The sequence below is a fragment of the Phacochoerus africanus genome, chromosome 2 (assembly GCF_016906955.1).
Source record: "Phacochoerus africanus isolate WHEZ1 chromosome 2, ROS_Pafr_v1, whole genome shotgun sequence".
Classification (NCBI taxonomy): Eukaryota; Metazoa; Chordata; class Mammalia; order Artiodactyla; family Suidae; genus Phacochoerus; species Phacochoerus africanus.
Window position 1 is genome coordinate 221,149,940 of NC_062545.1, and position 17,352 is coordinate 221,167,291.

Sequence of the window (17,352 nt, forward strand, 5' to 3'; positions counted from 1 at the left end):
GTCTGTGGGTCTGTCTCTGTGTCATTGGTAGGTACATTTGTGCCATATTTAGTTTCCATATATAAGTGATACCACGTGGTATATGTCTCTCTCTGTCTAATTTACTTCACTTAATTTGATAATCTCTAGTTATATCCATTTTGCTGCAAATGGCATTACTTAGTTCTCTTTTTTTTTTTTGTCTAATATCCCATTGTATATATGTACCACAAGTTCTTAATCCATTTACCTGTTGACGTTCATTTAGGTTAGTTCCAGTGTAAATACTTTTTTGAATAGACGTTGGTAAAACTCGAGTATCTTAATAGAAGTTGCCTGCCAGCAGTACTTGTTGCTCTTGGTGGAAAAGAATGTTTCTAGAGAGAGTTCCCTTTGTGGCTCATCCAATTTAGGATCCATGAGGATGTGGGTTTGATCCCTGGCCTCGCTCAGTAGATTAAGAATGGGCATTGTCATGAGCTATGGTGTAGGTCACAGACATGGCTTGGATCCCACATTGCTGTGGCTGTGGCATAGGCCAGCAGCTGTAGCTCCAATTTGACCCCTAGCCTGGGAACCTCCATATGCCGCAGTGCAGCCCTAAAAAGCAAAAAAAAAAAGAATGTTTCTAGAAGTCAGATGTCTGTGTGCCTGTTTACACAACTAAAAATTAAGTTATTTTCTACCAATAAGTTCTGCCTTTCATTCTCTGTGCATAACTGCTCCCTAGTAGACAGATTTTGCAGAAGCAGGAAGAAACAGTAACCAAAGCTCGTGCATGTTTATTCCACAGGAAATGATTGAAGCTATCCGAGAAGCAGTGATATACCTGGCACACACACACGATGGTGCCAGAGTGGCCATGCACTGCCTGTGGCATGGCACATCCAAGGTGAGTGCCAGTCAGGTCTTGACTTGCCTGAACTTTCAGTCTCTTTGGGTTTTGCGCGTTTGTGTACAACATCCTCTTTGCACAACATTATCATCTTTACAGCATCGTCTTTGTGCACGTCAAGGCCTCACAGACATTTACTCCTCTTTTTACCTTGTGTTTCTTTTCTCCTAGAGTTTTCTTAAAGTGTGTAAACCTTGAGTTGTCATTGTATGGGAAGGCGTCTGTCAAGCAAGTAAACACAGTATTTATGTCAGGCTTAAGTTTATAGAAGTTTTTGTACATGACAAGCTCTTTGATTTCTCGTTTAATGATCTTATTGCGGGGGGAGAGAGAGGAAGGAGAAGATAATGAACAACCACCCATTTCCTTGGGTGTGTGTGTTGTCTTAAGTACTTTGAGGCAAAAGGTAAAGATCTGTATTAATTACAGAAGTTTAATAGAAATGATCATTTCTTTGATTGGTATAATTCTGCCTCTAAAAGACAGTTGTACTTTGTCCATTTTTTAAATTAATGAAAATTTAATTTCTCTTCAGCAAATAATGTGAATACCATCTGTATACTAGACTTTTATGCATTTGAGGATGGTTTAGACATTGGAAGAGGGATCTCAGTACTCACTGTAAAAGGAGGTGGTTTCACTGGGGTTGCCTTGCTGCAGATAATTTTGTGGTTCTGTATCTATGTCTCAATGTATTGTCGCAAATAAGTGTAAGAATATAATAGTTCTGAGAAGACTTCTTATAGGATATTGCGTTTGTTTTGTTTTGTCTGAATAACTATTTTCATTGATGAAAAGTATGTGGAATTCTTGTGGCTCAGTGGGTTAAGGACCTGACATGGTCTCCGTGAAGATGCAGGCTCGATTCCTGGCCTTACTCAGTGTGTTAGGGATCCGGCACACTGAGTGCAGTGCAGGCTGTGGCATAGGTTGCAGATGTGGCTCAGATCCCACTTTGCTGTGGCTGTGGTGTAGCCCTGCAGCTACAGCTCTGATTCATTGCCTAGTCTGGGAACTTCCAAATGGCGCAGGTGCAGCCCTAAAAAAAGAAAAAAGAAATCAAATACCTTAATCTATAACTAAATATATGTGCATTGAAATGATTTTTTTTTTTTTTAAGGACAGGAAAGTGATTGTGAAAACAATGAAGACTTATGTTGAAAAGGTGGCTAATGTAAGTATAATAAAACTATATATTTTAATTATTTTTAATAATAAAATTAATTTGCCTATTATAGAAATTAGAAAAATTCAGAATTTATTTTTATGCATATGCATTTATTTTTGTTATTAAATTTATACAAAATGGGATTTCTTCTTTTTTTCATTTAACATTGTACTTTGGCAATTCCCCATTTTTATTTGATATTTTTTTGAAGACCTGATGTTTAGTCTCTAGGTAAATTGCCTTCTAAAACTTGTTACCAATTTTCATTACCACCAGAAACATAAGAGAAAGTGAAATTTTTCCTTTTTTTCTTCAATTGAATTTGTAATGTCCAAGAAAATTCTAACTTTAGTTCTTTGGAATCTTGGAATCTTTTTGGAGATGCTGTTAACAGCTTTCATGATGAAATTAGAGGATACAAAAAGTATTTTTTCTGAGGGAATAATTGCCTTAAACAGTGGTATTTCCATGTATTTAACTTCTAAAATATATGTGGTAGTAAGCATTAGTTTTCAATTTTTGACTTATTTTGTATATTATTTTTATAAATTCTCATTTAATTCAATTTAAAGTGAGCTAAAATTAGTGATATCAATAACTTCTTCCTGTGGAAAATCCAATAAGAACCACTGGCATCTAGTGAATATTTGTTATGATAAATGTTAATTTAAACTCAGGAAAATTGGTGCTGTGTGTTTGTATACCTGTTGTCTTCTCTAGGGTTTAAGACTAGGAAGAGAGTATAAAACCACGTAGAAGGCAATTAGCTGCCTTTTAACAAAAGGCAAATAAGAGATTCTCTAGTGAGTTGTTTTTAAGGTGTGATAAAAATATGTAATTCATAATTCATCATTAAGTAAATCTTTTGTAAACATTTTAATTTGAATATTTTGTTAGAAGTGAGTAAAAATAGAATGTTAAAAGAAAGTTCTAAAAGGTATAAGACACTCTTCTGTAATAAAATTAGATTGTTTTAATTTTACAATTTGGCTCTATCAACAATAATTTTTGTTTTTGAGAACCTAATCCCAGGAAGGCATCATGACACAATTCAGTGCCTTCTATTTTTTATCTCAAGGAGTTGCTTCTAAAGGGGCTGGATTAACTAGTACAACCGTGGCTTTTAGTCTATAGGCTATTCAGACATGCTTAATTTCCAAATATTAGGGATTTCTTGACATACTCTATTATTTCAGTCTTTTAAAGTTTATAATGACTTACTTTATGGCCCAGCATGTTGTCTCTCAAAATTCTTGGAAAGAATGTGTGGTGTGGAGTTATAGAGTGTAGTACTCTATCAGTGTCAATTAGATCAAGTGGTTGATAGTGTTTTCAGATCATATTTTTACTATTATTTATTATTATCTAATTCTAGCAGTTGGTGAGGAAGTATATTAAAACCTTCTGCTCTAATTGTAGAATTGTCTATTTCTCATTTAAGTTCTGTTCCAGCTTCTGTCTTCAGCCAGAGATATTTTGTGCTTAAACATGCTTCTGTGTGTGGAACTTAAAAAACCAGAAAGCAGGAGTTCCCTCCTAGGTTCAGTGGTTAACGAACCCGACTAGGATGCATGAGGAGGACTTGGTTCGATCCCTAGCCTCACTCAGTGGGTTAAGGGTCCGACATTGCCGTGAGCTGTGGTGTAGGTCGCAGATGCAGCTTGGATCTCACATTGCTGTGGCTATGGCATAGGCCGGCAGCTGTGGCTCCAATTTGGCCCCTAGCCTGGGAACTTCTATATGCTTTTTTTTTAGGTGCTGCCCTAAAAAAAGGAAAAAAAAACCCCAGAAACCAGTGGTTATATAGTTATCTGCACTGTGTTCAATACTTTATTTCATTCTCAGGGGGTCGTCTTATTTCAGTATATACATTTGTCTACCTCACTTTTGTTAATGGCTATGATATTTAATTATATGATTTCCATATTTCATTCAACCAGTTGCTACTACTGGACACTTGGGTAGTTTTTAGTTTATTTAAAATACTATTTGAGGGCATATCGTTTGTTTATATGTGGAAGTATGTCTGTGGGTAACCTTCCTAAAACTAGAATTGCTGGATCAGAAGGTACATGCATTTTAAATTTGTATTGTTGTCAGTTATTCTTAAAGAGTTTGAATACTTTACACTTTACATTCTCACCAGCGACATAAAAGTATGTCTGTTTCCCCTAAACCTTTGCCAAATTAGTATGTTATCAAAAGCTTTCACTTTTCTGTATAGGGTAGGTGGGAAATAGTATTTCATTGTTTTAATTATTGACCTTAATTAATGAGCATTATTTCATATGCTTAAAGCCATTAGTACTTCTCTTTATCTGTAAACTGACTATTCATGTGCTTAGCTCATTTTTAGCTGAGTGTTGGTCTTATATATAGTAAAGATGTTAGACCTTTGTTATTTTTCTCCAGTTTGTTTCTAGTTAAACTGTTACTACTACCATATTCATTAAATCTGGCTCTGAATGAGTGTTGGCTGTTATCAAAACTCAGATCCCTTTCAAAATAAAAAAAAAGATTTATATCTTTTGGGATGCAAAAGGAATATGACACAAGCTCTGAAAAAAAAAATTTTTTAATATAAAGTGGGAATTCTTTAAAATCTTTGGAATATCACAGAAATAATTATTTTATTTCAAGAATAACCATTGTGAAAGTCCTAATGTATGTTTGTATGATCTCGTCCTGCTATATTTTTTTAAAGTAATTTTTTTCATCTTATTTTCATATTCAGTATGTAAGGATACTCTTTTTTTTTTAGTATTTTATTTTAATTATATAGGATTAGCTTAAATTGGACAATATACAGAAGAAGATGAAAAATCGTTTGTAGTCCTTCAACCCAAAGATGACTTATATTACAGTATTTTTCCTTCCAGGATTTTCTGTGTATGTGTATTGTGTGTATTTTGTATATATAATTACACCTAAGTTTATATATTCTCTTTTTCATGATTAGAATACTCTATTTAGTTTTACATGTTACTTTATATTCTTTTTTTTTCACTTGTCACTTTAATTTTCTTTAATTTTGAAGAAGCGTCTTTTCCTTACTCAACCTACAATATAATTAACTAGGTCCTGATATGAGAGGACATTTTTTTAAATGGCTTTTTGCCATCTCATCTGTGTTATGCTGGATAAGTTGTCAGGTTGGTAACTTTTATAAAGTAACTCCCTGGGTGGAAGAAGAAGGAGAATTTGTGTGTTTTTTTTTTAACTTGTACTGGCTTCTGATTTCTACAGGGCCAATACTCCCACTTGGTTTTACTGGCGGCATTTGACTGTATTGATGATACTAAGCTTGTGAAGCAGATAATCATATCAGTAAGTAATTCAGGTTGTCTTGAATTAATATATCATTTGTGTGTCTGTAAGTTTGATTTCACACATAGATGTGTAAAGATTCTGAAGTGTGCTTTTTGCCAGTATTTGTTATTTTTTAGTTGCCTTAATTAGGCCTTTTTTGGGAAGTTGCTTTATTCCTGTATAAACCATAATCTTCTGACTTGATATTAATAATTAATATTGCTTTAAATTTGTAAAAGACTGGTTAGAATTAGGATAAGAGTACTTATTAGACATGTGACATAGTAAATGAAAAATTAGCAATGCAGTGTTTAGATTTGATTGGAAGTATTTACATAGTAATTCTTCAATTACTTAACGCATACCATCCAGGCAAAAGATATCCCTGACCTTTTTCTCTCCCACTTTGGAGAATATACCTCTGCCACCTTATCAACACACCTGTTTCGAATTGAACTAGAAAAGAAAAACTGAAATTCAATTGTGATACTTATTAGGGCTTTCATGAAAGCTTGTATAGAGTTAGATTAAAAATTTGTAGTCAAATTAAAATACTAGCTTCCTTTTTGCATTTCAGATTTTTAGCCTGGTATAAAGACCATAAAGTGGTAATAATTGAATGCAGTTTACTTAACCCTAAATTTGCCTTCAGAAAAATGAAGCTGTTCTCTTAGAAAAAGTACTCCAAAGTTTAAAACTGCATTGAAAAATAATTTACTTCATTCTTCAGTGACTACCCCTTTTTCCTACTTCCAATTCTGTGATCTTTAATTTTTCCTTTCTTTATGTGTGCAAGTGGTGTTGGGTATGTGATAGAGATTTCAGGGGTAGAGGTAAGAAATTGCAACATTGGTAGCAGTGACCAAACCTGGAAATATTTTAAAAACTACGTAATCTGTATAGACAGAGTTTATTCATCTGAAAGGTGAAGCACATGGACAGGACCCTTGTGGAAGTCTTGGTGTCAAAAATTACTTCCACACATCTGCAGGGAGAATCATAGAGTGTAGAGAAAATGTCCCAGCTAGTAGAGGGTAGGAGATGTGTTTTTCTTAGGTTCCAGCTGTAGGTCCCAGTGTGTGTGAATTTCTCATGCCCTTGCTGTCATTTTCTAGCTTTCCCCTTGACTATTTTAAGATTGTGGTGACTTTCTTTGGGATAGGATTGTGGGAAGAAACAAGTTGGCAGGACTTTTCATATCACAGACTGACTGTTTTGACATGGTCCTTGTGACTTTATTACCCTTTTGACTCCAATCAATAATGATTGTTTTTCATTCCAGTGACAGAGATGTGAGGCCATAGACTGGCTAATGAATAAAGTTGTTTCATGAAAATGGAAACAGACTGGGCTATTGAAAGCTTGCTTTTGTTTAATATTTTCTTGACAACCAAAATTTGCATAACTGTTCCAAATGGATTTTAAGAGAAACCCAAACTTCCTTCAGGATTTGTCCCAATTGTTTGCTAGATTAATTTGTTCCAAAGATTTATCCCACTTAAAGTCACTGTTGAAACAGTTTTAATTCCTTGTGCTTATCAGTTTGATTCCCACAACTATTTAACCCACATTCCCAGTGACTTTCTCATACTTAGGGCAGCTTTCCCTGAGAATGGCCTCATTTGCTGATGTCTTGCCTCTGACAAATGCTCAACAGTTTCTGTGTATCATTAAACTATGCAGCTAGTGATAAAATTCTGGAATGCTACTTGCTCTTGCATTTTTCCCCACCCATCCACCACAAAACCTGTTGTAGTATGTAGTGCTTTTTAAAAATAACCCCAGAAAGCTTAGTATTGCTAAGCATCCTGTACAGAGTTATCAGACTTCTAAAATGTCAGGTTGAAATTACAGCCTGGTCAGCTGAGCCCTCACCTTTCAAAATTGATACACACGGTTTCCCTGTTTACTTTCCAAAGTAAACACACTTATAAAATCCAAACCTGGGATTGTTGGTAGGATGCAGCTTCTTTGACAGCACTGATCCCCTAAAAAGGAATAAGTACACTGGCTAATTGCTCTTTAAGAGAGAATAAATGTTGATGTGTATCCTAAAATGTGATATTGGTAAAGTACTCTACAGAAAGGTCTAAAGAATAATAACAGTGAATATGCAGCCTCCCACCTGATCTGACAAAAGAAGTAAAACTTGACAAATACAGGTAAAGTTCAATCCCCTTCTATGCTTTTTTTTTTTTTTTTTGTCCTTTACCCCCTACCCCTATTGGTACTTATTATTTGCACACATGCCCTTATCCTTTTGCTATTTGTAGATGTTTATGCTATTATTTTGCATCTTTACAAATTCTCTATAAGCGATGTCTTGTGTGTTTTCCCCTGCAAGTTGCTTTTTTTTTGGCATTACATTTTTGAGATTTATCATCAGGGATTGGCAAACTTTTTTTAATAAAGGGCCAGATAGTAATTATTTTAGGATTTGCAGGCCATATATGGCCTCTATCACATATTCTTGTTTTTTCTTTTGTTTTTTTAACAACACTTTAAAATGTAAAACAAACAAATAATCTTAGCTCATAGTATGTGTAGAAACATGCTGCAGGTTAGATTTGACGCTCAAACCGTGGTTTGCCCACCACTATTCTAAATCATTCATTTTTTCTATGCCACATCGTTTTTTTAGACTATGAGACTGTACCATAGTTGGTTTTTCCATCTTTCTGTTGATGGACACCTAGGTTGTTGACAGTGTTTAAAACTTTAAAGATTCTTACTATTTTTTGCGTTTGCAAGTAATTCTGTAAGCATTCCTATATGTCTCCTCATTTCTCTAAGGCATTTACTTAGCAGAATTAGGGGTTGCCAAATACCCTGAACATATGTTTGTATAGAGTCATGTGTCTGTGCTTCCCGCCCAGCCACTACAAAACCTGTTGCATTATGCAGTGCTTTTAAAAATAGCCAAGAAACCTTAGTGTTTCATTCTATTCAGAGTAACTGGATTTCCTGAAATGTCAGGTTGAAATCATAGCCTAACAGACACTCCTCCTTTTTTCTTGTGACACCAAGGTTCAGTTCAGTCTCCAGAGTGTTCTCTGGTCTCCCATTCAGACCTATTCTCCCCATCTTAACTCCTGTAGTTTTTATCTTTTCTGTCTGTTCATCTAGTGGTTAATTATGATCTGGCCCAGGGCTTACAAATTCAGAAACATTAACAGACCAGGTAGGTAGATGAGTGAGGCAGAGAGGTGCGGGGGGTGGGCTTTGGGGAGAGCATGTGTCTGGTCCAGGGTGGGAGCCACCCTTGGCTCTAGCCTCTGGGAAGATGAGCCCTGTGGTGATAGATCTTGCAGTTGTTGTTTTTTCTTTTTAATTGTGATAAAATTTACTATCTTAGGGACTTCCCATTGTAGTGCAGTGGAAACGAATCTGACTAGGATCCATGAGGACTTGGGTTCCATCCCTGGTCTTGCTCAGTAGGTTAAGGGTCTGGCATTGCTGTGAGCTGTGGTGTAGGTCACAGACGCTGCTCAGATCTTGCATTGCTGTAGCTGTGTTGTATGTGGGTGGCTACAGCTCCAATTTAACCTGGGAACTTCCATGTGCCTCAGGTGCGGCTCTAAAAAACAAAATTTACTGTCTTAACCATTTCTAAGGATGCAGTTTAGTAGTTAGCACTAAATATATTCACATTGTTGTGCAGCCAGTCTGCCAGTCTTCAGAACTTTTTCATCCTGCAAAACCAGAACTCTGTATGTTTAATAATAACCACCTCCCAGTTTTTTGAGTGCAGCCAAAATGTTGGACTTTTGGATAAAATCACCAATATATTTAAAACAAAGCACTAAGAAGAGCTGCGGTCGCTGCCAGTGGTTTTACCTTTTTACACTTTTTTTATCCACTAAATCTCTCACTTTTATTTTGAACTTTTTGTTAAGTTTCTCTTCCCTCTTTAACTCGATTTGAGCTCTAAAGTTAAGGCCAGCCCGCATTTCTTTCTGATCCCACACACCCTGCATAAAGGTCTGTGCTCCATGGATGGGCGTGTTTCTCAGTGATGTATGTTGTGTTCTGTTGATTTTCTTCCCCTGAAAATGCATTTGGTCTCTCACCCCACTTCCGGTGTGCACCTCTGATTCTTACCTTTCCTTTTAGTAAAAATAAGAATGCCAAAGAATCTGACAAGGGTTCAACACAAGGTCAGAATGTCCACACATGTCTTCACAAGGAAGGTCTTCTGTTCTTCCTGCACTTTTCTTCCTCTGTTTACATACCTGCTTTACAGTAAAGCCTAAGAGGAAGAAATTACAGCAAATGGCCCTTGTTGTGATTTTCTCTAATTCTTATAAGAAGGAAAGTAAATTGAAAATGTTTCCATTTGAACCTTCATTGTTGGGGTTCTCCCTCTTTCAAGGATGTCCAACTCTTGACTCCATCAGCTTCATTTACTCTCCATACCTAAAGATGCTGTATATTGAGAAGTGTTTTTCGTATGAAAATCATTACTTTATATCACTTTGCAATGTGTGTTTTTTCTTTTCTTTCTTTTTTTTTTTTAAAAAAAAACAAAAAACACCCATACCTGCTACGTATGGCAGTTCCTCAGCTACAGGCCTAGGGTTCAAAACAGACTACAATTGCTGGCCTACGCCATAGCCACAGCAATGCTGGGTCTGAGCCACAGCTGCTATCTACCTACAGCATAGCTTGCAGCAGTGCTGAATCCTTAACCCACTGGGCGAAGCCAGGGATCGAACGTGCATCCTCCTGGACACCATATTAGGTTCTTAACCCACTGAGTCACAACAAGGACTCCTTGCAATGTGAATTTTCTGATTTTCTCCTGGTAGTGGCTCATAGGTCAGGCAGGTGTATCATTTCCTTTTACACATAAAGGGATGAGTATGTGGAGCTATTAAAGGACTTGCCAAAGGCTACCCAGCTTAAACCCAAAGACCAAATGCAGCACAAAATCAGCTGCGCTGTACCTGCCTCTTTTCTGTCTCTACTTGTTACGACACTCATGTTCTCCAGGTAGTCATCTAGACATTTCCTCTTTGTGTGTAAACCAGGTTAAAGAGAAATGAATTAGTACTCTACACTATGGAATTACTCATAGTTTCCTTTTATTATTTCTAAGATGAATTTTTTTGATAGAACAGGAAGCTGGGTGAGTTGAGGCAGAATTAAATGATAGCACATTTTTAAGTAGACAGTTCTTAGTTTCATACCATCATTAGTTTATAAACATTGTACTCTTTTTAAGAACATTAGACCAAGATAAATTTAGATTCTAAATCCCTTAGTTACAAACTGAAAGGCAGTAAAAGCTCAATGAATTTGAGAACTAGTCCTTGAGTAGTACTTTTTTATGGATTTTGGATTTCGTGTGTATCTGGTGTTAAGGTGAAACTATTTCTGCCCAAGCCAGATGCATCGCACTAGTCCTTAAGTGTAGAACTCACAGAGGAAGTCAGGTATACTGAGGAATACATTGCTGGCTTCACGCCACCCCATTTCTTCCTTGTACTGGGGGGGGGGGAAGTTAATTAAAAATAAATAGCAGCCATTTATTGTTCACTGTATACTGTTCCTCCAGCTCTGCTTTTTTTTTTTTTTTTTTAAACCCCACAGAAAAGCAAGTGTTTTAAAACCCGGAGAGTATTTTGAGGACAGCAAAGTTGTGGAGGTTTTTTAATGATTATAGAAATTGGCCTAAGCTATATATCATTCTCACTCTTCTTTCAACAAATTAAGGTATGCATCAGTTAAACAAATAGAAAAAGCCACACTAAAGGTAGCCCATATTTGTGATGCTAAATGCTTCTTTATAAAAAAAAGCACATACTGAATCTGCTTTGGGGCACGTTTACCTTGAAATGGCGAAGAGCTCCTATCCCTGTAATAAGTTTGGTACAATTTTTTTTCTGTCTTCCGCTATATTATGGAAATTTTTTGTTCATTTTTCTCTGGGTGGTTGAAACTCATTCATTTTGAGGTGGTTAGATCTATTGCACCTGTTTTTTTTAGCTTTTGTGTGTGTGTGTGTGTGTGTGTGTGTGTGTGTTAAAATTACTAATCTTGTTGTATCAGGAAGCACTTAAGAGAATAGCAAATCTGAGTATATCATCTTGCTGAGAATTTCTTTCATTAAAAGAGGGGCTGTATGTTTTCTTTGAAGGAGACTGGAGTTAGAGTCCAGGAGTCAGAACCCTGTCACTGACACCCTCATGTCTTCCTGCAGATCGCCTCTCCCATTTCTGGGTTCCTCATCTGTAAACCTGGGTGGTTGGACTGAATTCTTTCTCAGGCCCCAGCCAGTTGTAGAAAAATCTCTGTGTTTAAATACACATGGCTTTGGATATTTATTAGGTTTGTTATAAAAATGGGAATAGTAGACAGGGAAAAATGAATGCTTTTTCTGTTGTATATTTTCTATTAAGAATAAAGGAACTTTTAAACAGTGACTTTTCTGTTTTTGCAAACATCACCAAATCGAAACAGGAGCTTAGGGGGTGGGGATGACATTGCCTTTGTTCCTTAAATGCAGACAACTAGAAAAGGAGGTTACTGTTCTTGGTAAGTTGATTGGAAACGTCATAGAATGCAATTATTTGTAAATGCTCCATGGAGTCTTTCTGCATTTATTTCCCTTCCCCCTCTATTTTGTTTCCAGTGCAATACTTAAACAGCCCTCGTTTGCCATGAATAAGTAACCTAACTTTAAAAGCCTTTATCCACTTGTTGTATTTAACAGAGTTTCTTTATCTCCCTTTGCATACATCTCAGTGGGGAAATTCTAATAAGAGTGGTCTTCATCAATGCTGATGCTACATTTAAGTGCAGCTGCAAATTAACTGTATCTGCTCACTGGCCCCAGCAAGCAATGTCCCTAGTAATAGTGGTCTAAGAAATATTGGCTACAGTGAATGAAGATAACTCCTCTAAATATTTTTTTAAGTCCTTGAGCTTGGTCGGTTAAATATAAATGGATCGTTCAGTAATGCTAGTCCCAGTAGAGAGGCAGTTCTGTGTTTCAAGTGCAAATCTCTTCATGCTTTAATGAGACCGATTTCAGAACTAGCTTCACGTTTTTTGATTAAGTACTTTGGGGAAAATAGTTATGTATCCTTTACTGTTCAGATTCCAAGTATAGTTTATTTTAAGCGTATAAGGTTCACTTTTCATTTCTCTAATTTTACAGGAAATTATTAATTCCTTGCCTAACATAGTAAATGACAAATATGGAAGGAAGGTCCTGTTGTATTTACTAAGCCCCAGAGATCCTGCACACACTGTCCGAGAGATCATTGAAGTTCTGCAGAAAGGAGATGGTAATGCACACAGGTATGGGTCAGTAGAATGGCTTGAGCCCTTTATTCCTCTGCTCTGATTGTTTATTCATTTTGAGTGGCACATGCTTCCAGAAATCCACTCACACATGTACTCCTCTCATGCTCCCTCCCTCTCTGAAACTCAAAAGGTACATTCCATTTTTAAGCCTCTAGTTTTGGCAGAGTCTTAAAATTTTTATCTTAAAAATGAAATAAAAGCATCATGCCAGAAGAACACCTCTGAGGCCTGGCACATAGTAGGTGCTCAATGTATGTGGTTCGTCTTGGTTTTGCTTTATGTTTAAAGCAACTGGTACCACTTAAGCAAGTACTCTAGAGAGTAGAATCCATAAAGTGGTCTATACATATGTTGCCTTTAAGATGTTTCTATTTTGGTGGTGGTGTTGTGTTTTGTTTGGGGTTTTTCGTTGTTTGTTTGATTTGTTTTGTTTTTTTGTGTGTGTTGCATAAGGCAAGCTTCACTTATTAAGTGCAGGTTCTGTGCCAGGCACTGTTTAGATCCTGGGGACACAAAGCTGAAAGACAGATACTCTGCCCTCAAATTGTTTATCTATATACACAACAGAAACTATTAGATAAATACAATAGAGTGTGACACAAACTGTTATAAGCCCTAAGAATTTTCTGTGATAATAAAGCCCCTATATTTCCTTTGCCATTTGTCTTACTTTAATTCTTCATTCAACATGTTCCCACAGTAAGAAAGATACAGAGATCCGCCGACGAGAGCTCTTAGAATCCATTTCTCCAGCTTTGTTAAGCTACCTGCAAGGACATGCCCAAGAGGTGATGCTTGATAAGTCCGCATGTGTGCTGGTGTCTGACATCCTGGGCGCCGCCACAGGGGATGTGCAGCCCGCCATGAATGCCATCGCCAGCTTGGCAGCAGCAGAACTACATCCCGGTGGCAAGGATGGAGAGGTAATATGCTGTCATTAGACAGGCGAGAAAACTTCAGTGGCTGCAAAGATTCCAATCACTGAGAACATTGCCCTAAAGAGAACTTTAATTATAGTTAACTGGCCACATACCAACAGTAGCTTTGGAAATCGTGAATTCAAAACACAGTGCCCTTACTCTCACTGTCTTTCTCAGACTTTTGAAGACTCCGCATTACCTGCAGAGTAAAAACAAAAGCCTCTTGAGTCCATGAGTAACCCAGGCTGCCTTTTTGCGTATTCTGTGTTCTTAATTCTGTTTTGAATTTGCAGCGGACTTCTGCACTTCTCTCCTTTGTATGTACTTCTTTCCTCAATTTCAGGTGCTGGCAGTCAGTGTTTCCATTTTCCTGTGCTCTTCCTGTGGAAAGCCTTATTTGTCCTCCCAGGTCCTGGGAGTCCTGCTCCAAGAAGTTTTCCTTGATTCCCTCTCTGTGCTTTCTCACATAGCTCTTGCCTGCCTTATTTGGGCCTTTGTTATTCTGCCTTGAATCTTAGTTTTATTGATTCATGCACCTGATATGTGCTAGAGGCCACGCTGCTCCCCCTCCCCCCCAAAAGAAAGCACACCAATTAGGGGAACACACTATTGAAATAAATATGTCCCTAAGTGTTTAATTCAGCATAGAGATAAGTGCTGTGAAGGAAAACTATAGGTTCTATGGGATGTATGTATCCTAGGCTGTCCTTGGGAGATTTCCTGAGGCAGTGAAAGTTTAAGCTGAGACCCCCAGGATTGAGAGCTGAGTGAAGAAAAAAGAATCTACGCAGAGAAGAGCTTATGCGGTAGCCTGGAGGAAGGAAGGAGGTGGGCGTGTTTGTGAACAGAGGATTGGAAGGGAGTTGGAAGTGGGTGAGCGGAGGGAAGAGAAAGATGGAAGCCAGCTCATGCCAGGCCCTCCGCCCACACTGGGTTGTAAGCTTCTGTTGGACAGACACGTGTGGGGAGCCTGCTGTTTTCTGACATGGGAGATGGGTCAAGAGATGAGCCGTGGATCTGAGAGGCGCCCCAGCTCCTGCTCTCATAGAGCAGACTGTATTAACAAATTGGGACGATGTGTGCTTAATGAGAGGAGGAGCCCACTGTGTCCCACGCTGGACAAGGAGAGACCTAGTACAATTGGTGTAGCCCTTGAAAAGGAGTCAGATTAAGCCAAAAAGGTGCTTTCTTGGCCTGCTCTTCGGGTAGCTCTCCTTGTGTAGTCCCCTGTATTTCAACATCATCAGCAGTAGGTTTAATATTTCTGCTGTGGTGTTCTGTCTCATAGGTTTCTTTGTTCCTCAGAAATGTATATGACGATCTGGAAGATGGTTGTTTAGCAAGATCGTCAGATGAGCATGGTGGTAAAGCTATTCAAACGAGTATTCTTGAGGCCGAGTCCGAACTGCCTCAGTGGTGGAGTTCTGAATAACCATCTTTACTTCGAGTCTGGGGTTGGAGTAGATCTCTCGTCCCTCCATGTGTAGTGGTCAGTCTAAATAAAGATGTCTTAAGCCTTGTGGACCTCTGTATTTGCCTGAGTCCTTATCTGTATACAGTGATACAGAATGGATGAAAACAGCTTTTTATTTTTTTAATTTTTTAAAAATTTTATTGAAGTATTGTTGATTTACAACATTCCATTAATTTCTGCTCTATAGCAAAGTGACTCAGTTGTACATAGATGTTCTTTTTCATGTTCTTATGGTTTATCATAGGATAGTGAATCTAGTTCCCTGTGCTAGGCAGTAGGACCTTGTTTATTTATCCCACTTGTAATAGTTTGCATCTGCTAGCCACAAACTCCCAATCCTTCCTTCCCCAAACCCACCCCCTTGGCAACCAGGGGCCTGTTCTCTATTATCTGTGAATCTCTTTCTGAAAAGAGCTTTTTAAATTAACGTGTTCTTGACCCCTCACAGCTTCACATTGCAGAACATCCTGCAGGACATCTAGTTCTGAAGTGGTTAATAGAGCAAGATAAAAAGATGAAAGAAAGTGGAAGAGAAGGTAGGCTGTGCAACCTGACCTTTTCTGGTATTGTGTGTGGAATTTCAGTAATGTCTGGCATCCCTGAACTTTATGCCTGTCATTTAAGTTCAAATGAAGGTTTGTTGAATATTTAGAAATGCTGTCTGTGAATAAGACATGATTTAGTGCTTGCCAGTAATGCTTTTTCCCCTGGAAATTTATCTTCTAGAATCCTTTAATTTTTTTTTCCCTTTCCCTCTTCCATCCTCCCTCCTCTGCTACTTGAGGCTTGATCAGTGCTTTAAAATGCCATTCTATCCCTTGAAAATGGTGAGAGCAGAATAGGAAGATGAGTTTGCATCGTCATCCCAATGGAAAAGCCTGATATTTCTATCTAGTTTTGAGGAAAGGATAAGCAAAAGAAAATCATCCTCACCTGAAAATTTTGAGCTGGTGCCTATCTGGCGTTGAAATACATGGTTCCAAAGAGCAAGCCAGTCCTTGGCACTTTCTGGGTTTATATATATATATATATATCCTTACAGCTGCTTTGTAAAAAGAAACTCAGCTCTCAGGAAGAGGACAGCCTCTTTTATCTCAGTGAGAAGTTGCCTATCATTCCCCTCTTAGTCCTGTCTTTGACCAGACCTTCTCTTTCTAAATTGAAACTCCATCTGGATTTTTAGCCACTAAGGAGATTTCCCTCCCACTGAGTTGAAACAGTTTGGGCTTTCTATTACTGTGTCTGAAAAAAGTGACAGATCATGAATTTATGTCTTGAGACAAGTTGCAGCTCTAAAGGCTAGTGAGGCAGTCAGTGTAGCAGTAGAGCTGTCACTTCTCACTCTACCTTTAACAATAGAGGCTTGGGCCTGTTTCTCACACTACATTTAAGAGTAAGCTTCTTAAAATAAATTTTGAAGAAAAAATGATGTATTGAATCATCTTTTTCATTATTAAAAAGTCAGTGCATAGTTGAGCTGTGTGTCAGAAAAGTTGTCTGGCTTACCTTTAAAATCTGAAGAATTTTCTAGTGACTTTTCTCCTTCACTTAAGTTGTGCTGGCAACCTGAAAACACATCTGTTTAGACCTGATGTATTTGTCATTTTCATATAGTATCAAGTGAATGGCTAGCTGTCTTGGCTATCTATTGCTGCTTAGCAGGCCACCTCAAAACTTAGAGCTTACAAACAACAGTCATTTGCTCAGGGTTTGGTGGAGCTTTATTCTGAGTCATCTGGGGCTCCTCAGCTTGGGGTTGGAGGATCCACTTTCACAATGGCTGGCAGTGGCTACGGTCAGCAGCCTCAGTTCCTCTCCCTAGCTGTTGAGGTTCCTCAAAATATGGGGCCTGAGCTTTAAGAGAACAAAGGAGGTGCATGATTTAGCCTCAGAGGTTATTTAAAGTCACTTGTACCATACTCTCTCAGTTAAGTCAGTCACAAGGCCCACAGTTTGAAAGAAGATATTAGTTCCACCTTGCTGTGGAGCAGTGGCAGTATTCTAGAAGAGTATGCAAGAACTCATGAGAGACAGTTACCGTGGTCAGCTTTGGAAAACATTGTTGGCCTCACCAGCTGTTTCCAGAGGGATTTCTGTCCCTCTTTGGCACATGCCATGAAGAGTAAAAAAGCCATAGGCCTCTTGGCTTTTTTTTTTTTTTTTTCCCTCTCTTTAGGGCTGCACCTACTGCATATGAAGGTTCCCAGGCTAGGGGTCCAATCAGCTACAGCTGCCAGCCACAGCAACATCAAACCCGATCCACATCTGTGACCTACACCACAGCTCACAGCAACAA

At 38.0% G+C, this 17,352-nt stretch overlaps 1 protein-coding gene across 1 annotated transcript in view; it reads left to right on the forward strand.

Annotated features, from left to right (window-relative positions):
- PUM3 (pumilio RNA binding family member 3) overlaps positions 1-17,352 on the forward strand; it is a 44,252-nt gene that overhangs the window by 21,525 nt on the left and 5,375 nt on the right. Inside the window, exons 11-16 of the mRNA XM_047767705.1 lie at positions 773-871; positions 1,995-2,048; positions 5,289-5,369; positions 12,514-12,656; positions 13,363-13,585; positions 15,505-15,592. Coding sequence (XP_047623661.1) covers positions 773-871; positions 1,995-2,048; positions 5,289-5,369; positions 12,514-12,656; positions 13,363-13,585; positions 15,505-15,592 — 688 coding nt within the window. The remainder of the gene's footprint in view (positions 1-772; positions 872-1,994; positions 2,049-5,288; positions 5,370-12,513; positions 12,657-13,362; positions 13,586-15,504; positions 15,593-17,352) is intronic.